Source organism: Athene noctua, chromosome 1, assembly GCF_965140245.1.
Source record: "Athene noctua chromosome 1, bAthNoc1.hap1.1, whole genome shotgun sequence".
In the NCBI taxonomy this organism is placed as follows: domain Eukaryota; kingdom Metazoa; phylum Chordata; class Aves; order Strigiformes; family Strigidae; genus Athene; species Athene noctua.
Window position 1 is genome coordinate 81,861,628 of NC_134037.1, and position 24,234 is coordinate 81,885,861.

Below are 24,234 nucleotides of genomic sequence, written 5' to 3' on the forward strand. Positions count from 1 at the left end.
GAGCGAGCAGGGGCGCCTGCTGACGCGGTGCAAGGGCCCCACACTTCTGGCTATTAATAACACACCCCCGAACTCCGCCACAGCCCCCCAGCACGGGGCGGGGGCCAGAGCCGCAGCCATTCGCCGGGCCGGGGGCAGGCCTGTCCTCTGGAGCGGGCCCCCTCCGAAAGCACCGCAAACGCCCCCGCCGCGGCGGGTGGCCCGGCCCGGCCCTCCCAGCCCAGGGCTCCCCAGCGACGCCCCAGGCGGGGGACGCGCAGGCCCAAGGCCTGCCGGGGGCGGCCGCGGACAGGCGGCGGCGGCCGGCCCAGGGCCCGCCGCGGTGTGGGGGCTGTTCCGCGTTGCCGCGACGACGGCCCCGCCCCGCCGCCCGCTCTCGCGATAGCAGGGGGCGGGGCCGGCGGCCCGCGCCGCTCCCCGGGCCGGCGGGAGCGCTCGGTGCTGACGGCGGTGGGAGGCGCGCGCCGCGGAGGCCTCCCGGCTCCCCCCGCCCCGCCCGGCCGCTGCTGGGTCGGGCTGGGCGCGGCGCCGCCGGGGCGGCTCCCGGGGCGTGCGGGGGGAGCGGCGCGGCGCCCCGCCGCGCTCTGCCGGCTCCTCGGGGGCGGCCGCCGCGCTGCCCCGGGGCCCGCCCGGACCCGCCTCAGCCCGCCCTGGGGAGGGGCTTGTCCGCGGCGGCCCGGACGCGCTGCGCCGCCGCACGTCCGCGGATCCCGCAGCTCTGCCTCGCCTCGGCCGTGGCCTCGCCGCCGCCGGAGCCCCGTGGCAGGTCGGAGGTGAGCCGCGCCCCGGCCCTCAGCCGGCGGGGTGACGCCGGGACCGCTGCCGTGCCGGGGAAGCCGCCCGCCGCGCCGCCTGCGGGGCCCGGGGCGGGCGGCGGAGTCGCTCCGCGTCCCTCGGCGCCGGCCGTTGCCTCCCGCGGCTGTCCCGCCCGCGGGGAGGGAGGGTGGGAGGGAAGTGGCGGGCACGGCTGAGGCGGTCGTGGCTCTGCCCGAGGTCTCCTGAAGTCGCCTCTCCCTCCCAGCGCTCTTCGGCGCCAGAACGTTTTCGTTTGTCCCCAGGTAACTTGACTGTTTTCTGCCCCGATGTGGAGCTCTTCCTGCTCCTCCGCTCGCATATTTCATCACCTCTTCTATGTAAAAGTGGCAGAGAGTCAGGTCCCTGACACAGGGAGACAAAAGGCAGAAGACTGTGGGTTTTTGTGTCGCTGTTGAGGGTGTTTTGTCAGTCTGGCAGGTTCTGCCAGTGTTGTGTTTCCTTCTTTTATGCTGTCTTTGCAGAATTGTGGCCCTGCAGTATAGAGGCCTCTGGGGCAGAAAACTTAGAACTCCAGAAAGATTTGTACCTTTTTTCCATAGAACTGTTTAACTGGAAAACCTCTAAGGTTTAAGTGACATCTCAGTGGAAGTAGTGCAGTTTGCTTTGATGCTGGCAGGGTACAAAACAACTTACTGGTAGCTTTCGTGTTTAAGGTAATTGTAGTGTCTTCACGGCGGGACTGAGGGGATGGAAATCTTCATCTAAAACATGAAAGCGTACGCTCGTGGCTCCTTTACTTGACCGTGGTGTGCATGTCAAATTCAGTCAGCTGTATGCTTTGGAAGCCTTCAGCAAGATTCGGAGCTGGCTTCTTTGTACGCACACACTTAGTGCAACTGTTGAAACGACTGAGTGCTGCGGCACGCTCAAGCTGCCTGACTGGGAGCGTGGGACAAAGAGGGAAAGGGTGTAAGAGCCCTCATCTTGCAGCAGACCTTTCCCTCTCCCCCTCGCCCCAGCAACTTCAGCCTTCTGTTTCGTAAGCAAGTGCTGTAAAGAGTTGAGCATTTATTTGTACGGTGAGAAAATATTCAGGAGAGTAAACGCATTTTTTTTCCGGGAAAATATGTAAAATTTAGACCTAGAAACAAGCCACACAGCAGAATCATAAATTAATGTATTATCTCACTAGATAATTTGGTTTTATGTCTGAATCCATTCCCAGTGCAAGTCAGAATGCATATTGCTTCATGCATTCATCCAGATGTGCACATTTACTGTCTTCTGAAGTTGAGGGAAGAACAAATAGGATGCTCTAAATATCTGATACAAAGTTAAGCTTCAGGCAGGCAAAAGCCTTCTTTTTTTAACTGTGTTGTTTTAAACTGAGGCTAAAATTATTATCTCTTCAGGGTATTTGTCAAATCTGGTATGCATGCAGATAGACAAAACTAAAGGCTCTGTGTCAGTTCTGGATGAAAGAACACCCTCTTGATTAATTTCTGTTTAACTTCTTCAAGAAAATCAAGGCATTTTAATCCTCCAAAGCTCTGAATAATCTTAGCAATGGGCTTCGTTACTATTAAAAAAGAAGTTAATGAACGTACTTAATTGAAGTTGCTTAACTTTGCATGGACTAGAGGGCATGTATAAAAATTACCAAATTAAAAAAAAAAAATCAATTCCTTCCAAGAATGGCATATACTAAAATCTGAATTATGTTTTGTATTCACAAGGTAGTGCATGGGACACAGGAAGAGTCTGAATATAACTTAAGACCATGGCAGCACGTTGGAGAATCCTGGTCATATTTGTGGCAGCTCAAGTACTATTTGTGGTAAATACCTTTGAGGAAGAGGAGGTACCCGAAGAATGGATTCTTCTTCATGTTGTTCAAGGTCAGATTGGAGCAGGAAACTACAGCTATTTGAGACTAAATCACGAGGGAAAGATAGTACTTCAGATGCAGAGTTTAAAAGGTGATGCGGACTTGTATGTATCTGATATGACGCTTCACCCCAGCTTTGACGAGTACGAATTACAGTCTGTAACCTGCGGCCAAGATGTCGTCCACGTGCCCGCGCACTTCCGCCGCCCGGTGGGAATAGGGATTTACGGTCATCCCTCTCACCTGGAGAGCGAGTTTGAAATGAAAGTATACTACGATCGAACAGTTGTGCAGTACCCATTTGGCGAGGCTTCCTACAACCCCGAGGAGATGGAGGCAAACCAGAAATACTCACAGTCTGCAGAAGATGAATCTCAGGATGAGGAGTCAGTTTTCTGGACTATACTTATTGGAATCTTGAAATTAATACTTGAAATTCTTTTTTAAATCAATACACACTGGACTAACACTTCAGCCTGTGAAATTGAACATGGATAACTTGCTGTAATATTTAATACTCTTTGTTATGTTTCCTGAAGAAGTATTCAGGTTACTTTTCCTAAACCAGAAGGGAAGTGGGGGAAAAAGCCATATTTAATTTTATATTGTAAATCCTCCCCTATGTGTAAAATGAGCAGCGAGCACAGTATTTGCAGTGTTCTTCAGAGAACAGGGCTTAAAAATGAATGTACAGTTGGGATCTTGGTAAATTTACTTTAAACAGGTGCTTAGGAAAATCACCTCCAATTCAGTATTTTCTATTGTTTTTTATAAAAAAAAAATGAAATAAACTGCTGCACTTCAGTGCCCCCTCTCAATTTAGAGCACACTTAAAAATAAAATCTACTTCTTTTCTGAGCAAGTATCTCCAGTAAACTAATTAGCAATGGGTTTGGAGTGTATTCGAGTTGAGGAACCTAGGGTGAAGGAAGGAAAAACCAATCAATCACCTAAGGGGATAGACGATCTATATTTTGACTGCTTGTGCTCTACATTATGCCAACCATCTGTCAAGCAGAGGGCTGTCCAGTCACTCATCACCTCTGCAGATCCATGACCTGAATCAAGTGCATGTTACTCCTTTGCTGCCCCTGCAGGGAGAGTAAACCTTCAGCTGTTGTTACTTGTCAGTATGACATTTTCATTCCTCATTAAAAGCAATGCAGCATATAATATCTTGAACTTGAGAGGTGTTTTCTTACACCTCCCTTTATAGCTTTTTGTGATTGATTTTTTTTTTTTTTAGTACATCTTTATGAATAAGTCATTAGCTTGCAAAGAAAACTTCTGCTGAAAGGAATTCACAGCATATTGTAAGAAGGTCAGGGCATGCCTACTCTTCCTTCAAAGTTAGTTTTTCCAGGAGTATTTTTTGCTTTGATTGAGACTTTCAAAATAACCAGCTGCTATGCAAATAGTGTATATTTAAATTGCTCTGTAATTTTCTTTTCACAGAGCTTACTGATGAGTGCACTGAAACAAGAACATTACTATAATTTTATACAAATGGTGCATGTACAATTTAAATTTCATTACTGAAAGCCTTCTCGAGTGGGAATTTGGCTTGTCTGTCTCTATCTAGACACCTGACAGGACATGATTAGTGACTTGTATCAGAAAAAAGTCATTATATAGCCAAAATTAAAAGTTTATTTGGTAAAAAGAAAAAAAGTGGTATTGTTCCTCTTAGAGTGGTTGGTTAAATAGCACCAAAGTATCACTTCTAATTTGTGCAGTTAAGTTTTGGACAGCAATTTTGGGGGGGGGTTTAGCCCTCCTTGCTGTTTTTCCCCCTTCTTCCTCCTCTTCTGGGTACGGGAGGGTCTTTCTGACAACAATCACAAATCCAGCGACCTAAGGAAAGAAAGTTATCAATTATTGGGAAACTAACTTTGCTACTCACTCACCTAGTTAGGCAGCTTTCACCATTCTAATAGGCGCTCATCTATTTGCAGTACTTCTTTTAATGTAAACAACCCGTGCTTTTTTTGAAAATGTAGGCATCTTTTCTAAAAGGTATGGAAAGCAGCATATAAAATTCACCCCCTCTTGCAGACTCCTTACACGTAACAGCTGGCTACACTAACCCTTATGGACCTCAGGAAGTGCCAGCACTGCTAAGGAGGTGGTTATGGGAAACAGTGCTGGAGTTTGCAAGTTACATTTTCACATGAATGATGCCAGCTTTAGGTTATGGGCAGTTACTCAGAGCAGAAATGAACAGCTCTTCTGCCACAGGTGCAGGGTCCTGTTCCCCAGAGCAGCGTCCGTTATTTCCGTGCAGTCAGGCAGCACAGATTAAACTGCTGCCAGAGGTTCCATCACCAGACCCTGCACTAAAACACATTTATTGAGGGAACAATAAAGGGTTGAGCAAAGAGGAGAAGCATTTAACTGCTTATATTACAACAGCTGGAATCATAAAGGCTACTTTGGTAATTTAATGGGTTTGTAGGCATATAATCTATTTTGTTTAGATTCTGTCCTTAGGTCAGCCTGAAAGTTAAGTCTGCCACAGAACCTGTACTAAAGTGACAGCTAGCACCAGCACTTCCCCAAATGGGAATGAACAGTATCTCTGAAGTACTGCAGTTAGAGGGAATACTGTCACTGCAGAACACGTGGCCTCTGAATACTTACTCATGAACTTGCTTAGCATGGATTTACTATTACATGAAAAAGTTATTTGCTTTATATTGCCATGAGTTGGCTAGGTGATACAAGTGACCAGGTAATTTAAAGGTGCAGGCTGCCTGACACCAAGGCACTTCACTTCCAGCTTTGATATTTAAGAAAAAAAGGGGAAGGAAGATGTTTAAAAAGGTGTTTACAAATATTAAATTGAGCATACTTTTTAATTTAGAAACTGATATAATAGCACGAACACTTTACTAATGTGAAAGCTATATTCCAGCAATATTCAGCAATACAGCCTCTTTACAGGTTTCTTTTATGAAAAGAGGTAATTATTCTCAGTATTCTGTGGATGTGGAAAAGAAAAAACACCTAGTTCTGAGTGAGCCTGTTCAGATTCTGTTGTAGAAGCCAATTATATTTCCTATACAGGAATTGCGAGGTTAAACTCTGCACAACCAAATAGAGAGAAATAAAGCTTATTTAAAAAATGGGACCCTACAGCGTGAATGCTTTCCTACTGTATTTCTTACTCCTACCCTTCACACTTGTTTTAAACTATTCTTTCGAGAGCAATGCATACATTAATTCTGACAGAGAAAGCCCAGGACTCAGAAGAGGTGGGAAGGGAAAAATTAACTCTGACTTTATTACCTGAAGGGATAGCATCAAGCCCCACACAAAAAGTGTGATAACCACGGTCACATACATCACAGAACATCATTTCTTCTTCATGGTGAGGCTGCCCACATATAATGCACGTTTTACACTCCATACATTGCCAAGGGTAAGTCTTAATCATAGCAACAAGCTCCGGGGTCATATCAAGGCAAGAAGGGTGGCCTAGATTAAAACCAATATTATTACTTTTATGTCTGAAATGAAGTTTAAAGTTAGTTAAACTGTTTGCTTTTACAGAAGCTGAAGTTTAGCTCATCTCCTGACGAGATCCCACAGTGCACTGAATATGCTACTACATGTAACATTAAACAGAGATGGACTTAATGAAGGACAGAAAAGGCAACCTAACTGTTGGTACACAAGTGTAGTACACTAAATACTTCCACATAATGATCTGTCAGACAAACTCCTTTAGGAATCTGCCTAGTGTATGCAGATACTCACCACTGTTGTCACACTGGGAGCAATGTATAAGAGCTTCAGCTTTTCCTTTCTTGTTGGACTCCTTACCCTTCAGACAAATTCCACATATAGCATTTGGAATGACCTTTGGCTGGAAGGGTAGAAGAGGGCTATAAATTCATTCCAGAAGAATTTACAGGCTTAAAAGGAAATGTCATATATCTCCTTAACTCTTAAAATTAATGAACTATCTGTTATGATGTGTGAACCTTAAAACATATGACCATACCTGACAAGCAGCAGCACTGAAAGAAATTGTAGATTAACTGCATAAAATTTTGCATTTGACACATGTAGTGAGTTATAAGTAAACCAAATTGGAGCAAAAGCATGTATTTGCTTCTTTCTATAAATTCAAAGCTAATATTCCCCTCAATGTAAATTAAATGTCACCCGACATTAAAAATGTCAGTGTTTTTTCAATATACTTTTTTATGAATCTTCATACAGATTTCCTGTTTAGGTAAGAAATAAATACAGTTTTCCATTTGCATGACATTTGTCCTTAATACTGAAAATCAATTATAAAAGCAAAAAACTTGATTTTTATATCTTTAGCTTCAAAATATTTGGTTAGCTAGGCTGTACATGGCTATGTTTTACCATGCTTTCTTGTATCCAGTCACAATGGCTGTAAGAAATACATACCCTTGCATTTAACTAGTTTTACATTCATCATCTTTCTAAGTGATCACCTGGAGCGTATCTGGGTCCATGCGATCCGTTTGAAAGGTAAGAGAGAAATAGCAGACTCTTACAGTGAGTAACACTTGCATGTGGATGCTGTGTCCCAACCCAAGAGAGGCACCAACACAGTTTTATCCCAGCGAGAACCAAGGAAGAAGTAAAGCTTTAAGAACTTCAGAAGCACTTCAGTAGTTACATTCTTGAGCTTCAACCATCCATAATGAAATTAGTGAGAAATATGGTTTAAAATTAATATAGTACTCACTGGTGTTAAACTGACCAGTGCAGGAGTGTTAAAAAAAAATGTTGCTGCAAAGATGCAGCTAGTAATGGGAATTCAAGGCATATCCTTGTTTTCTAAGGAACTAATTGGCTTGTAGGAAACAAGAAGAATCCCAGTCAACTACCAACTCATGTGGCAAGAAGAATTAAGTTTAATTTTAAAATAAATTTAAAAAGTGAAAACAGAACTACATGTAATTTTTATATATATATATATATATATAAAAATTACCGAGAGCTTGTGCAATACAACTTATCTTTAAGTTTGTCTACTTCCCCAGCCATATTTTTCTACCACCTAGCAAGATAATTAATAACTCCTTTTTAGGGTAGTCAGGATGCGTTGCTTAAAGTTTTCTCAAGTCTTCAATCTGCTTTTTAAGTTAAAACATGGCTACGGTCTGCTTCAAATTGTCTGGTCTAAAGAGTTTATTTCAGAAAAGAAAACGCCGTACCAGATGTTTATAGGTAACTTCCTTCAAAAGATGACAGAGGCATTCATACAGACTTTTTTTTGCTTATTTATTTTAAAAAAGCAGAATCAACCTGTTTTATACATAAATATAATAAACCGATAAGTCTAACATTCACAAACATCTCTACAAAATAATAAATATAATGAAAGCAAAACCACACAAACTCTTTTACTGTTAACTATACTAGGTGTCCTACATGTATACCTTTATACCCTGCTCCTCCCAACAGAAGTGGCACATGCTTAAACCTCGTCAGTGTTGCAGCATTTACCCTTCCGTTGTTTTAGGCTACATTCTAACTTTTTTTTTTTTTAATTGTGTTTTTATCTATTTCTAAGTAAACCAAGCCTTTCCAGAATAGCAAGTGCACTTTTCTATCAGACTTCTAGTTTGTTATGGATTTGTGGTTTACTGCCTTTAATGTACAGCAGCATACATACTCCCTGGTCCTCCAGCAAAACTAAAGTGAGCTGCTTCTCGGTGAGCATATCTGCCTTAGGGTATGTGTGGTTAACACTCTGATACACATAACTCTAAAGTTAGACATGGATATAGATGCATTTATTAACAATGCTTCCATCTAGTCTCATTTCACTAAATTGTGTTCACTAGAAATCGTGCATGCTGGGGGGGTGAGAATCACAGCATATTAATAATAAAGTTCCAACAGTATGGAAGTATTTTTAAAAAAATTAAAAAAAAAAAAGAAAAATGCAAGACTATTCACATTCCAAATCAGTTCAAGTTCTACCACCATAAATGGCTTTTAGAAATGCTATGAAAAAGGTCTATCAAATCCAAATGGGAAGTCACAATATCCCATCTGCTTAGAGTAAATTTTGCTTTTTACACCCTCATCTTATTGGCATGAGGAATTGAGAGAAAATGAATGCAGGGTCAAAACAATGACCGCCTGCTCTGTAAGTCTGCACTTCCATGCTGCTGTGCTGCAGCTCTCAAAGTAAGCATTCCAACTACACCATTTTTATCAGGTCCTATTCTGAATGCAAAGCGTTCCATTTCCATATAGTGATCTGAAACACAAGTGTTGTAAAATATAGTTTCTCAATACATTTCAGTTTTATGTGCAAAAAAATCTCCTGTACTTTTTAACAGTACCCTGTGTGTGCAACTGTAGTAGCCAGTCCTGCAGCAACAAAGACTTGCTACTTGTAACATGACAAAATGTAAAACATGCTAACTGTTCTTTGTTAAAGAACTGACAATAAAAATGGCTCCATATAAAATACATTATTTCTTTTACTCAAAAATAACTCAGCGGAAATGTGTGAATCCTGTAATACTCATAATGTGGCTATAACTATACATTTGCATGTTGATGCCATAGCAATTATCCTTCAGTTTTAACTACATGTAACCAAAAGATTACTGTCCTACAAAAATAGTCAAATATTAGAGAACAATACAGAACAAAAGTATTACAAAGATTTGGAATTCACAGGGACAACATTTTAAATCAGTTAAGCCTTCAGCTCAAAGTGCCTTACCATTTAGGCACATATGGTATATCATTACCTGGTGTTTTTATAGACTAACGAACAAGAACCTTTCCATCTTACCAGTTAAAACCACTTGTGTTATTGGGTTTACTGAAAGCGTTTAAACGTTCCCACAAACAAGAAAGCCAATCCTCTCACCTTCTCAACACAACATCACCACCTGTGACTTATCAACGGCCTGATGGCTGATGCAGGCAGGGTACGCTGACATTGCAAAGATGTGGCGCTGTAAATTTAGAGTAATACCTTGTAACTAACACAATCTGTGATTCTGAACCAGTAAGTAATTGCTATGGGAATCCATTTTCAAAATGCAATGCTGTAGACTACCATTCTACAGTTAGAAGTTCAGAACTTGGCAGAAAGTTCTGCTCCATCAGTTCTCTCTCTATGCATTCATAGGGCCATTCAATAGATTGGACTAAGAAAACACTCGGGCATCTCGTAGCTAAGTTAAACTGTAAACCAGTGGCACACGATCTCTAAAGTCAAGTTAAACAAAGCTAAAAAAAAAGATTTCAAACTCCATCTTTGGATTTCATGTTCATGGGAATATCAGTATGCATTCTGTGTCTACAACAATTTGCAAAGTTACATATAAAAAAATATACATATGGTACCACAGTCTAAATCTCCGTAGTTTGCATATTTCTTAGTAAGTTCCTGAAAACAGAAAACGCAACTGGAACCTGCTATCTGTTATGAACTTGTACAGATACTGTATGTAGAGAAAATTTATCAAAACTGTCTAATTCTTGCTGGAAATTACTTCTTAACATAAGTTATAGTTTATTTACTATTAACTTGGTAAATACAGGTAGCAAGTATTTATGAATATAAAAATGCAAGCCATCAACAGCTCACTTTTGCTGAGACATTTTCTCAGTATGTACGATCTAGTCACTGACAAAAGTCTTCCTTTTTCCATAACCTCTCTTCACAAGCATTCCTGATTGTTATATACTAAGCCCTATCTGAATGTAGTGTTTTCCCTCTTTATGGGTCTGTTCCTGCTGCCACGTAAGTCAATGTAAAATTCTCATTCTTTTCAGTGGAATGGGACTAGGCAATAATGTGCTTTAGAAGTGTTACACTCTATTCAGATGCTCTGTTAGTATGCAGAATAACACCACATAAATAATGCATGTCAATTCCCATTTCTTCTGAAAAGTATTTTAATCTTATTTTTATCTTAATTTTTGAAATTATTATACAGTAATACTGAAGATTTGGGTCTTCGGTTTGGCAATCACTGCTTAACAGCTGAAATGTTTTAACATCCTCACCGAGTTTTTAGCTTGAATAAAAGCATTTGCCCACAAACATTTCTACATAGTATGAACTACATAAAAAGCTATTTTCCATATACTGTTAAAGTGGTTACGTAGTGTTGCCTGTACAACTGCAGTAAGCTTCTTGCCTTCCAACCTATACATCACAACATTTCAGGATGAAAGGCTGTATTTAAAATGAACATCGTTACAATATGTTCCGCCACACAGCTGCACTTTACAGCACTGATCTCTTGGTATGCTGCCACACTAAATAGTAGGAAAAAAATAATGGATTCTGAAAGCTAGTTTTGAACTGGCAGTTCTGACTGCTGTGTTAAGGCAGATAGAAAGATGTAGAGTTCCAATGATAAATCCATAATGGATTTTTCTGGTGTTACTGCCTGGAAATCCAAGAAGTCAACAGAAACAGAGGCCAGTGTATAGCTAGGGTAAAGGAAAGCCCCACATGAAATAAAAGCAAAAAGGAAGTAAGGAAGCAAACAGATGGAGCACACAACAGGAGAGCAGCTAGTGAAGTACAGCAAGCAGAAGTTCCATATTATTAAAAAACCAAGTATTTCAGGGAGAGGCTTGTCAGTAAAGTTCAGTCAGGGGCTTTTTTCTTCTACCTTGTACCCAGGAACTGATTTGGATAATACAGAACGTTTGGAACCATCTTTTCTTGGAGTAGCACTTTTGTCTCTTGTTTTTTGTCTTCCCTGAAAAGAATCCTCCTGGTTGTCTGTGGCGCAATCACCTTCAGATACATTGCCAGATGAATTGTCCTATAATAAAAATACCATAGCTATATTTTTTATTTTTCGGATAGACAGACAAGTCTTTCCTATGCCCCTTAGAGCCAGCTAAGGTAAGAGAAGGATACATCCTTCCTCCTGCAAAAGCATGGTGTACATCACAATCTAGAACACCTTTGTTCATAACCTTCATTATCTTCTTTTTCCTCATGCTAAGAGACTGGCATCAGCAATTGCAGTCATGTTTTCCAGTTTGTCTTGATACCAGAGTGGGGAGCACAACAGCATGATTCTTTGAACCGTTTTCCTTTAAAAGTCAGCAAGAAATTCACTATATGCAACTATAAAGATGTTGTTTACAAAGTAGAGGGCCAGCAAAAAGTTAAAAGTGCCCTTGCCACGCATTTAGTGTCCTACCAGATAGTACTGCCTTGAATTAAACATGTGAAGGTTTTTTCTGCCACCCTCATCTACTGTTTTCACCAGGAGCAATCTAAATATTTAATTTGGATTGCAGCAGAAGAATGCCATCAAAGGCAAAACACACTTCAATATTTAATACAGAACCAAACAGCAGAATTTATGCTGCAGTTAAAGCTTTTTTCTTTTTTTTTGACAAATGACAAGGCAAGAAAGAGGGAAGAGGTTCAAAGAGGGTGAGAGATCAACATAAGCATAATTAAAAACAGCAGCTCAAGATTTTTCTCAGGAAAGTGTTAATAAAGGCCTCCAGAAGCTCCAGAAGAAAGCAATACAATTAATCACATTTATTACAATAAAAACCAAAAGGCCAAATAACAACAATGCCCTACAGTGAAAGGCACTCTGTACAAACATAATGGTTATCAGCCTATGCCCCAGAGCCTGAAATCAAAACAGACAAAACGCATAGGGCAAAGGGAGGAGTATAACACAAAAGCAAAGCAAACTATGCAGCAACAAGAAATGGTATGTTTCACCGCTATTTTAGGAGAAGGGTTATTTAGGACAGGCCCATTAAAACACTAACAGGAAAATTGCTACCTGCCTCCAACAACCGAGAGAGTGAAAAAGGAAGAAGCATAAAGCATACTGGAGGAATCACCAGGGAGATGTGACGAATGGTAGGTAGCCCAAAACTAAGGGAAAGAGGCCTGACAACTGTCTAACTCCATGTTCAACGGTTATTTTTCCCCTAACAATATGCCCCACTGAGTAGCAAAGAATGCCTGTTTCCATAGCCAAACCCACTGCACAGGACTCTCATTTTAAATTTTCCCTACACTTTTCCAACACAATGACATTTTCCCTTCTGCAATCTGTCACCAAAGACTTCTGAATTTCTGTGAAAAATTAAAGGATAGTCTGCTTGGTCCAGTTACTTTACCATTACAGGGAATGGAAGTCAGTGGAAAAGGGAACTGGGAAGAAATGGTTAAAGACCAACTGTAAAAAAGCTGGAGCGTGATTAAATGGAAATTTTGAGTTAACATTTAGCACACTAAATTGATATTATTTTTTTTTCTCAAAAAAATGCAAGCAGAAAGGGTGTACTAACAGCTATCTCTTCCTTGTTAACCTACAAGCTGACCCCATCCTTTTGTCTTCAGTTATGAGTATCTTATGAATATTCAAACAAAATAAATACTTATATGTCAAAATTCAGCATTACATATATCCACCATCTAACTTGTTTGTCAACTGAACTAGGAAATGTTAAATGCACCTGTGATTTTACATTCTATTTCTCTTAAAATTAGGGGTAAATTTCTGGAAACTGGTTGTCACCACACTAACTACACCAATATACCAGTGGTTCAGTTGTACTCAGACAGCTCATCTGAAGCTCAGCTGCTCCTGAGCACTTAAACCACTGTCAAGGTAGGTATGTAAAAGTTTCCCTTAACTTTCAGTAACAGTTAACTTTGTGTTTGCATAGAGTGAACATAACCATCTTTTTAAAGATGTACTGTAAAGCAAAAAAACTCCAGTGCTTTTTCCCTTCTCTTCAAATTGGAATAAAGTAAGTGTTTCTGTATTGAGTACTTCCTGTTCTATGTCACAAGAATACAAAGTTATCAGGCTAACAACACCTTTGCTTTAGTGACAGATTCTGTGGGACTTAAGTAGCAAAATATGCTGTGACCTGAACTACGATGTTCCTTCCCCTCAGAAATGCTAGCAACTTCCCCTTGGGGAAAAGGGCATAATGAAGAGCTGTGGTTGGGAAGATTCTTCAAGATTTCTTTAAAAAGAAGGAACAACAGGCCTGAAATTTCAAATATTTGATTGATTTACTTTAAAAATGGATCAAAATGGAAAGCTGAAGAGCAGTGTTACAAAATTAAAGAGAAAACATTAAAAAAGGGAGTACACTTTATGATTCTCCTTCATTTTGCAAATGTTAAAGTTTTACTAAGAAACTACTGAAACTAACAAAAGTGAAGGGAAAAGGGTTTTTTGTTGAAGAATATTTTCAATTTGTCTCACCGAATTGCCTTTGGTTTTCCGTTTTTCATCACCTCGCCCTTCATCTGCATCATCTGAATCTCCATCACTGTCTAACGCAGGTAGCTCTGGATCCAAAGGAGGTTCATAAAGAGCTGTGTTTAATGGCAAGTAACGAAGTTCATCTGGAGAGTATCTAAAGTTAATAAATAAATAAATCCATATGTACTTTATGCATAAATATTAAGTCACACAGCATACAAGGACTTCAATGAGGAAAAAGTAAAAGCTCCCTTTTTTTCAGGCAGGCACATAAAAACATGCAGTTCTGAAAACACAGGAAACATACTAATTTCTCCTCCCAAATGTGATACCACCTAGTAACTGTCTTCTTTGTATAGCAAGTATTCATGGAACACAGAAGGAGTGTATTTGCAATGTTCCAAACCTACATCATCATAAGAGGCCACAGAACCCTGGAAAATTTTTAACCAATCCACATTACTACGCGCAGCAGCCTATACACTTTGTTTATAAATGTACAGTGCCCCACATAGCTTGTGTACAACAATTCTAACCCAGGGACACAAACAGGGTCCAAAGCAAAGTAAGTAAAGAATACAGCTCTATGTCTGAGTTCCTTGATTACTGAAGGAGAACAAAAAATGCGTATTAAAATATAATTTCAGAAGAATGTGAAGATATAATCACATTGCTTATAGACAGATAGAGCTTAACATGTGCGATCTACCCTTTTTTTTCTAAACCTTAAATACTAAGAACAAAGTGTATGTCTTCTTACTGTTAAGGACAAGCATTGTAAGGAATAGAATATTATTTTGAAAGGTTGTGTCCTTCATTAAGAAGGATAAGCAGCTTCACTTGCAGCTTGTAAGTGCAAAATAAACAGGATATCTAGCATTTTTAATTCAATTTAGTGTAATAAAATTGAAGTCATTCAAGAATGTCCTGTAACATGCAAATTTGGGGTGGGCTGTATGCACACACAGTGGAATGAGCAAGGCATATGCAGATAAAGGCCTTCTTTAAAGAACACTGTGCATGTATAGGATGAGTACCATCTGTGTTGTACAGATGATAAGGCTTAGGCAACAATTTTCAAATCAGTATGTATTTGTCAAATGGGAGCATGTCACTGGTAAAGTCTTAAATGTGTATAGACAGTCAAGTACACATTTTTCATGAAATACAAAGATCCAACTAGCAACACCTTTCTCTCTCACAAATCCAACATTAAACTTAGCCCACAAGACCAATCCATTTTTTTTCAAAATTAAAAGCTTTCTAAAAATTTAACAAAGGACAGTTAGAATGTCACACAGAAAACACATGATCACAAGCCAGCATTACAACACCATGATATAGCAACATTAATCTTAGCACACATGCAGAGGCAGATGATAAGTAAACACATGAGGGTGGCAGGAGTGGAATCAATGTCTCCTTTTACCACAGTAAATATCTGAGCAGGCCAAATCTCAGCCACAGCAGTACATCAGTAGCGACAGTACTCTTGCAGCCAGTACCGTTTTGTTGACAAAAGCTGTCGTGCTATGCATCCATTAGACTAGCAAGTCTCAAACATAAAATCATTTCAAAACACAATGAAATGTTTTCCATCTGTTAGAAGCAGAAAAGTAGATCAGTGCAAGAGAATCAGGAGTTGGGATGCTTTTAAAATACCTTTTGTAGTACTCCTGGAACTGGCCGGGTATGAGAGCCACTGGATAAGGACTAACCTTTGTTCTCTCTGTAGGCAAGATTTTGTATTTTCCTTGAGGCACCTGGATAATCTGTATAGTTTAATACAAAATAATTACATTTTTGTTTCACGTACAAACTTTTCATCCCTCCTCACCATCTACCCTCCCAAATATTTTTTAACTAGCCAGTTTTATTAGGTTGGAAACAGCCACCTGAGTTCTCCCCTGAGTAATCCAAATAATTAAGACAGTAAGAGACCCCACTCACAAAACAGTATTATCAATTAAGTCTAATCACTAAGCAGCCAGTGAACTGAACATTAGGTAAGACTACTTCTAACAGTATATTATGTAAAATAATTTAAAAATTAAAATCTAACAATCGAAACCGTAAACATTGACTTTTGTGACTGGCATCTTTAGCATGAATTATCATTGTTGGTCCATACTGGTAGAGGGTAGCAAGAACATGTCCATGTAATTCTGAAACCAGACTGAACTATAAAAAAAAAATCCCATTTAATAATACAAATATATGGAAAGGAGAAACTTATACAGAAGCACTCTTTCCCTTAGAAAGAAGTAAAACTAATTATCTACTACCTTGTCTCTAACATGCATCAATACCAGAAAAATGTAAACTCTCCATAATAGACTGTCACATAATAATTTGCATAGAGAAAATTTTTGCTTTCCTGTCTTTGCACAAGCAGAACAGTCCTGCTCCAAAATGCTGGCTTTTTTTTTTTTTTTTTAATCAAGCATAGAAGCATGAAATATATCTAATAAAAAATAATGTAACACCAAAAAAAACAAGGGTGTAACACTGACAGGCAGCACTCTCTTAGAGGATAGTTTACTGTTTTACTCTAGTTATTGCTCATGCAAAATTTTGGAGGTATTCCAGAAAAGAATCAGGCATTTATGTGAATAGATACAATAGCAACAGAAGCTTCTTAACCTAAATCCCTCTTAGCTTTATGCTACTACCAGCAGATTAAAGACATTAGAATGAAGTAGCACTGCAATTTTTAATGCTTCCTAAGACAAGTATTTTCAAGTTAAAACAAATTTTCACATTAAAGATATTTGATATTATTATTTTTACCAGTATTACTCATTTAACAGCAAAATTGTTTAAGTCTCTACATGACTGAAACAAGACTAATCAAAACTTTTGACAATAAGATAGTTAAAATGGTACCAAAACCAACTTTACTAAAACAAGCAAGGAGCTACCTACTGACATTGATAAGAAATTTAAATCTGCCTACATGTGTCTGTAGATCGAAATAGGCTCTTCTTTCTTCCATCCGCTCTCGGTTTAAATTGCTGTTGAATTCTGCAGCTTTCTTGGCAGCCTTTTTTATATATTCTGGAACTTTACTGGCTTCTACTTTTTGTGTGTTCTGCTGCTGCATTTGCTGAAACAAAAACAATCTTATTAATTCACATACATTTCACTATTAGTCTGAGAACAGCCTTTTCTTATACTCCACGTTACAGATCTCGTTCACTTATATGCTAGTTACTTACAGAGTACTCTTTATAATGATCTGTTATTCGCTGACGTTCTTTCTCTTGCAGTATAACAGAATACTCAGCATGTTTGGCAGGGTATTCTTTAATCATAAGATCAATTACTTCATCACTACGCAAAGCTGTTAGACCTAAAATAGATAAAAGCAATAATGACGCTATCTGGCAAACTTAACTGTAGATTGTTTATATCCCGCAATGATCAACTCAAGTTTTTGAGCAACTAAAGACAAAAACCTGCTGTGCACAATGCTTCTCTCTCAAATAGAAGTGAACTTGTGCTGTTTAGCTTTCAAGGCTGATGAGGCGTTTGCTTCTACCCAAGGAGGCAAGGCTCACTTCTTCCTTACAGCTACAGACCCCTTCACATTAACTCAGCCACCTACAAAACTCCCCTGCGAGGCAGAACCCTTGTTCTAAAGGGGACCTGGTGAACTGTCAGTTTCAGTTTCCAATATCGGTGAAGTGTTAGTTTCATTAACTTGCAGAAACTTAACTGAAATTACAAGGTTTACATAGCCTCTCTATACAAATCAATAAAGAATCACTGTGAGGGCAATTCAGAGCAGCAAACTGCACACAGACTCCTGACTCATAATTAAAGCATTTGAAGTCCAGAAGTCAGACTGCCTCCGTTTGCAACTTCGATGCACAACTCCTTCTTTAAAGGTTTCAACGCAACTAATCTCCAAACACTGCCAACAGAATGGAGGCTGATTTATATTACTACCACTGATAATACATATAACCTCAAAAAATAGGGATAGTTAACTCAGCATGTATCTCTACCGGATATATGAGGCAGAATATGGCATTTTGCTTCTGTTGATTAAAAATTAGGTACTGTCCTCTCCCACATATTTAAGTTTAAAAAAAATAGTCAAGAGTGCTGACAGGTGAGAAATAAAAGCGGTATACCAAAAATTGTTAGTATATAAAATAACATTACATTTACACAGACCCAGAATGTACATTAAAAAATGCAACAGGAATCATTTAATCTCCAACATGTTACAAGTTACATGTTACCAGGGGAAGAAAAAAAAATACTTCAAGCTCTTTCAATACAAGTCACATCAATGACATCATTCTATTTCAAGTACATTAAAGTGCTTTAGTGCACACCCTTCTAACTTCTAAAAAGTTGAACTCTGTCAGATACACTGTTTTTTGAGTTCTAACTTGCACAAGACTGATGTCATTTTTAATTTGAAAAATTATGTTCTCTTTTCTAGAAGAAGGTTCTAAAAGTTAATTTACAACATAGAAGGGATTTTGCTAAGTAATTAGAAAAGATCCCAAATTTTTTTTTTTTTTTTTTTTTTACAACAAATCTGGAATACTCATACCTCACAGTTAATTTACACAAAGTAATAATAAACTGGTTTTCATTTCAGAATGTATGTTTTCAGTTGAGACTGATGCAATTCTCTATCAAACTGAATCACATTTTCAGCGTGTCATGTTTTTAACACTGTAACAAGGAATCCAACAATTTGTTTCCTTACCTAGTGTGCACTGAGTCTCCGTGATGACATTTAGTTCTCTGAGGTAGAGTTTCTCCTTGTGAGATAGATCTCGTCTTTCTAAATCTCCAAAGAAAACAAAAACGAGCAATAAAAATGTGTGCAGTTACTCAAACTCCCCCATAAACAGTGTCAAAGTATTTTGACAATTTTATTTCCAGTTAGTGAGAGTCTGTATTATTTTACTATTCTTACAAACATGGTAATTTTATAAATTAGCTTTAATATACACTGTAGGGACATGGTCAATTTTTCTGAGTACTCTGTCTGTAGTTATGATTTACAGAAATCCTGAAGAAACTTGATACATAAGCTCAGATGCAGCAAGCACTATTAAGCACTGAAGGTACATTCTTTTTTTCTTTTAATGTGCCTTTTAAAAATAAATTCTGTGACAGAAGAACCAGATTTGACAATTCTGAATAATGAAGGCTCAAATCCTAGAACCTCCCCAATTCGTTTTTTAAAATTCTTCCACAGCGTAGAAATGTTGCCCCAATTCAGGGACAAAGATTATAGAATATATAGCTATATAATAAGAAATCACCAACAAAACACTTAAAAATAAAATTGAGTCAATTATCAAATGGTACCTGCTGATCTAACCCCCAAATCAGACCTGTTTACAGATTTTCAGTAGCAATAACACAAAGTCTTAAGTTACTTTGAAAATAGTAGGATCCATTTTCAATACGCCAGTAACAAAAATGTAAAGTACAACATACATAATTCAGGCCTGCCTTTGCCAGAGTCTTTTTTTACTCAGTTGGCTCACGCTATAGTCAAAGAGACGCAGATTACATCCAAACTGCATGAAGACAAAGATTTTTAGAAGAAAACCTTTAAAAATAAATACCTGGATATTTTCTTTTAAAGGAAGTCACACCCAAATATTCACTGACTTGCTCCTGAAGCATATAGTACTCTCCTGTTTCATCTGGCGGCCACTTGTATTCTATCAAGTTTTCAGCAGGAAAATAGCTGTATCTAAGAACAATGTTAGAACAAATGAAAGAATCCTGAAGAAAGAACATTTCTAGAAATTCAAATTCCAATTTATATGTCAATGAACAATATTTATGAAGTTGGACAAGCACTTTACAAGACTGCATCCTCTTAACCCATTTCAGAGTCATCTTGTTACACCCCACTTCACATATATTTCTTCAAACCAGCATTAATCAATATGCTGAGGGACAGAACATGAAGAAAGGGATATGCATGATAGCAGGCAGGACACCAGGAAAAGCAGGTACTACAGTGTCAAAACTAATTCAAACAATACGTAATGTTTTAAAAACAAGTAAGCTGTGCTTCTGATTGTAAATTAGTTGCAGCACATTTTGTGTCACTTTAAAAGAAAATGTCTTAAAATGTGCTGAGAGAAAAAGACAGCTAGGTACTCATGGGACACTGCCCCAATCCAGAAAGATATATGAAGAATACACAAGCAAAGAAAGAAGAGCTAATACTTAACCATATTGAACAATACAGTAAGACTAGCAGAGAGTGTCTCTGTCTCTCTAGTAAGACTAGAGAAAGTGTCAACTGTCAAAAATGGTATTACCCAAGGTCTTGACTAGAAGTTTCACAGCTCCTAGAACTGTCCCCTGAGCCCATACGTCGTCTTTTGGATGGCTGGCTGCCATCATTGGAGTTTTCTTCTGTGTCATCCTGAAATGAAAATGAAGATTAATGTTTTAAAAATTAAGAGTATTCAGCAGATAACGTAAAACATTAAAAAATACTGCAAGGTGATCAACAATTTAAATGTATTTGAACTACTGAGCACTCTCTTTACAAAAAAAAGCACAAAAAAGCACACTCTTTACAAAAACTCATAGGATAGTTTACGTAGCAAGTAACTCTTTGCTATAAACTAGCTGCATGACACACAATGGCACAGGGGGTGAACTGGGTCATTTCTCACCTGTTGCACAGGTGGAGCACTGAACAGACAGAGCTGTGGCTCTGACCACCAAGTTCATCATTCTTGATGTAAACCACCTACGGCATTGGCAGGGCTATACAGCTGCAGACCCAGCAAACATCCCTCACTGGTGACAGTCAGGGACAAGACTAATTCACTTAATCAGTCTAGCTCTCAAAAGCAAAAGCAAGGGCAGAGCAAGAACACCAAGCCTTTACTGAGAGCTGATGCTTATAAAATCAAGGAAAATATTACCAAAAGCAACACAGGAGTTTTCAGACATAGTTAATATAAAAGTAATGTTATACAGTTTACAAAAATATACAATTACAGCAAGTAAGAAAGACTTGTCTTTTGTGGGGAAAAAAATAAAAGAAAAAACCAAGTTGTATTGCAACAGATACAGAAGAGAACAAAGCTACTACAAGGGAACATTTAGAAGTTAACTGACAGGTGTCACTATTCAGATTTCATGAGATGTATATAAAGAAAGGGAATAAAGGGTGAAGGGGAGGAAAAAAAAAAACAACAAAAAACCAACACAAAGAGTGCCATAAAATCTAGCAAACCAATGATTCAGTTGGTCTTTTGCGTTTTTCACTGCTTTGTTGTCCAGTAATGCTATACAACTCTTACCTACTCACGAATAACTCTCAAAGCAATTAGTGACCACCCTTGCATGATTACAGAGAAACAGAAGGCAGAAGTGTTCAAGTGAATTGCCTACTGTCATCAGTAGTAGAGCCAAGAATAAGACAGCTCTGTAAGTAATCGTAACTCTGAAGTGGAGTAATACGAAAGAATCGCATTTCATAACTTTTGTGAAAAGTTTAAGAAAGAATAATTAACTTGTCAGAAATAAATGGATCAAGACCAATTATACTTACTTATTAAATAATTACAAGAACTACCCTCAACTAATGCCTTTCATTCTAGTATGTTTTATATACTGTATCGCTTGAAATACCATTACAAAAGATTCCAACAAATGAGAATATATTACTTTTGTTATATAACATTTCACAGTACTATAATCAAGACAGGCCACAGGGAAAAAGCATTTGTCTCCTGTATTTTTGATTTATTTAATGTTTTTCACAATTCTCTACAATTTTTTGTTCTTTCTTGTAGAGTCGCAAGAACAATATCTATCATACAGTAACAAAAAGTGAAAAGCAAATTTAATGAAACTGTGCTTTCTTAATGCAGCTATGCTTAAAGAATCAGGTAAAGCAGCATCTCCGCCAGCATTACTAGTAATACTACTTCCTAGTATTGCTGAGAATACCCTGTATAAACTCAATTAGACAAAACAAGTAGCAGTCCCCGATCAAAACAACATCATACTATTTTGTGACATAACTATGTCTCATCACTACTTCATCCCTACTTCCCACACGGAACATTAATGAACTCCAAACCTTTTCAACTACTAGACAAAAACATGGAACAGGGCCAGAGCCAAGCTACCGAGAGACTCAAAACATTTTAAAAAGATAGATCTCAACCTGACAGTTAAGAGAAAGTGCCTCACATCAGTTTCTCCTTTTCCTTTGAGATTTTCTTTTATTAAATCCAATACTGTTAAAAAAGATGAGCACCTATACCACATGAGAGATGAATGCCCCCTATTTCCATCTTTGCATTCTTATTTGCTAAAAACTTCAGCAAATTCAATCATAGAGGCTCACAGACTAAAACATTCAAGGAAATGAGAGTTTGTTGCAGAGGGCTTTGCAGAAAAAAGTGAAAACATTTGTAGCGCAGTAAGACATGCCGTAGTTCAACCACTGCTACTGTACCAAAAAGGATAATTAGGGTCTGTCTTGTGGCTTTCTTTACACGGAAAGTCAAACATTGCCAAAACCAGCCCCTTCTTCCCTTAAAAACTCACGTTTCCGTAAAACGCTTGCTAGTCCTTACAAAGTAAGGTTACGTTACGAATTCCTGGTACGTCTATCAATTATAAGATCTACGTAACGATCCTCTATTATGTAATCGGAAAGCCTAAATTACCAAGATGTCTTTCAAAAAGTAACTGCCAATGTGCATCCGAGCGTGGGTGCAGAATCCGCAGCACGCACCCGGTGCCACCCGCCCAGGCAGCGCGGGGGAATCGCGGGTCCGGTCCGGGCGGCCTTGGCGCAAGAGCCTGCCACTCCAGCCAAACTTTGCCGGAACGAGCCGCCGCGCCGCGCCCGGGAAGGCGCCTAAGGACTTTCAGGAAGGAGGACGGTCCCCGGGCACCCAGCGGGGCCTCGCTCCCCCTCCTCCCCCAGCCCCGCACCCGAAGTTCGGCGCGGGGCGCCGGAGGGCGCCAACTCCCCGCCAAGAGGCCGCCCGCCGCCGCCCGGCTCCCCCGGGGATGGGGTTGGGGTCACGGCGCCCACGCCGGGGCGGGGGACGGGAGAGGCCTCCCGCCGAGGCGGCTGTTGCGCCGCGGCCCCAGGCCGCCGCTCCGGGCCCGCAGCCCCACGGCCGCCGCCCGCTCTCACCTTCAAGGACTGGGCGCCGGGCGTGGCCGGGTCGCTGTCGCAGAGGCGCGGGGACAGGACGGCCGCCATGACGGCCGCGGGGGCCGCCGCCGCCGCCGCCACCGGCTGGGCGAGGAGAAGCGCCGCCGCGCGACCCGGCCTCGCGCCGCGCCCGGCTCCGCCCCCCCTCCCCCTGCGGGGGGTGGCAACGGCCCCTACCGGCCAGCTCGCGCACGAGCGCGGCGGCTCGCGCAGCTCCTGCTCCGCCCCCCTCCGGGCAGCCCGCGGCGACCCCGGCCCGCGCCGCCGGACCGGCACCCGGCCCGCCCCGCCGCCGCCGCCGCCCCGCGGGCCCAGCGCCGGCGCCCCGCCGCCGCCACCGCTGCTGCCGCCGCCGCCTCCTCCGCCGCGCCCTCCTCCTCCTCCCCCTGCTGCCGCCGCTCGGGCGGCCGCGCGGCCCGGCCGCGAGCGCGGAGCCGAGCCGCCTCGGTAGCGCTTGGGCAGCAGCGCGGGGCGGAGGGGCAGCATCCCCCCGCGGAGGTTGGCGCCGAGCGCCGCCGCCGCCGCCCGGCGCGGGAGCTGGCACACAGCAGGGCTGGGCTGCTCCGCCGCCAGGCTCCCGTCTCCGGGAACGTCAGCCGGGGACGAGCTACGTTTGTGAACCATCAGCCCCCGCAGGAGGGGGGTACGGGGGGCGGGGGGCGCACTCGGAGGAGCCGGCACGAGCGCGCTCGCCCCTCCGAGGAGGGCGCTGGAAGCCGGCCCCGCCGCTGCGCCGAGGCGCCCAGACCGCTGCGCGCCGGGAGCCGCCGCCGCCGCCGCCGCGTCCCGCTCGCTCCCGCCGCGTCCCGCTCCCGCCGTTAGGGCCGGGCGAAGGCGGAGCGCGGCCCTCCCCGACGGGAGAGACCCTCGTCCCGTCGCCGCCGCCGGGCCCGGGGCGGCGCGCGCGCCCGCACGCGCGCCGCCGGGCCCCACGGCCGCGCGCGGCCCCCGCGCCGGAGAACAAAGCGCAAAGCCGCGCCCCGGCGCGGGGGGGAGGGGGCCGGCCCGGCCGCCCCCCGGGCTTTGCCCGTTCGCGGCTCCCCACGGTCCGCGACCCGAGCAGCCGCCGGGGCGTTGGGAAGCGGCGCCCGCCCCGCCGCCGCGTGCTCGCACACGTTCGTTATCAGCGGTCACCGCCACCGCGGGCACGGCAAAGC

The 24,234-nt window shown here is 41.7% G+C and overlaps 2 protein-coding genes across 5 annotated transcripts; one reads left to right on the plus strand and one right to left on the minus strand.

The window, feature by feature from the left end:
* Positions 1–565: 565 nt before the first annotated feature.
* On the plus strand, positions 566–3,702 carry C1H6orf120 (chromosome 1 C6orf120 homolog). 2 transcript variants are annotated; one of them, XM_074896690.1, is made up of 2 exons: positions 566–773; positions 2,493–3,702. In XM_074896690.1, the coding sequence occupies exon 2, from the start codon at positions 2,537–2,539 to the stop codon at positions 3,089–3,091; it is 555 nt and encodes a 184-aa protein (XP_074752791.1). In that variant the 5' UTR covers positions 566–773; positions 2,493–2,536; the 3' UTR covers positions 3,092–3,702. The 2 variants fall into 2 exon arrangements, with proteins under 2 accessions (XP_074752791.1, XP_074752790.1); XM_074896689.1 differs by lacking the exon at positions 566–773 and adding an exon at positions 958–1,058.
* Positions 3,703–3,833: 131 nt separating this feature from the next.
* Positions 3,834–23,716, minus strand: PHF10 (PHD finger protein 10). Of its 3 annotated transcripts, none has more exons than XM_074896688.1 (12): positions 23,057–23,215; positions 20,199–20,305; positions 19,488–19,618; positions 18,614–18,691; positions 17,103–17,236; positions 16,841–16,990; positions 15,547–15,656; positions 13,885–14,038; positions 11,290–11,445; positions 6,404–6,512; positions 5,933–6,121; positions 3,834–4,498 (listed from the first exon to the last, which is right to left on the minus strand). In XM_074896688.1, the coding sequence occupies exons 1-12, from the start codon at positions 23,123–23,125 to the stop codon at positions 4,413–4,415; spliced, it is 1,473 nt and encodes a 490-aa protein (XP_074752789.1). In that variant the 5' UTR covers positions 23,126–23,215; the 3' UTR covers positions 3,834–4,412. The 3 variants fall into 3 exon arrangements, with proteins under 3 accessions (XP_074752789.1, XP_074752788.1, XP_074752787.1); XM_074896687.1 differs by having other exon boundaries at positions 18,614–18,697; XM_074896686.1 differs by lacking the exon at positions 11,290–11,445 and having other exon boundaries at positions 18,614–18,697; positions 23,057–23,716.
* Positions 23,717–24,234: the final 518 nt, after the last annotated feature.

Bases quoted from the DNA above. Each gene is read 5' to 3' on its own strand.
- PHF10 (XM_074896686.1), bottom strand. From the start codon at position 23,701: ATGGTTCACAAACGTAGCTCGTCCCCGGCTGACGTTCCCGGAGACGGG. The intron at 19,619-20,198 runs GTAATACCATTT...CATTGTTCTTAG, and splicing joins ACTTCTAGTCAAGACCTTGG to ATACAGCTATTTTCCTGCTG. The intron at 15,657-16,840 runs GTAGGCAGATTT...TAAACTATACAG, and splicing joins ATTTCGATCTACAGACACAT to ATTATCCAGGTGCCTCAAGG.
- C1H6orf120 (XM_074896690.1), top strand. From the start codon at position 2,537: ATGGCAGCACGTTGGAGAATCCTGGTCATATTTGTGGCAGCTCAAGTA.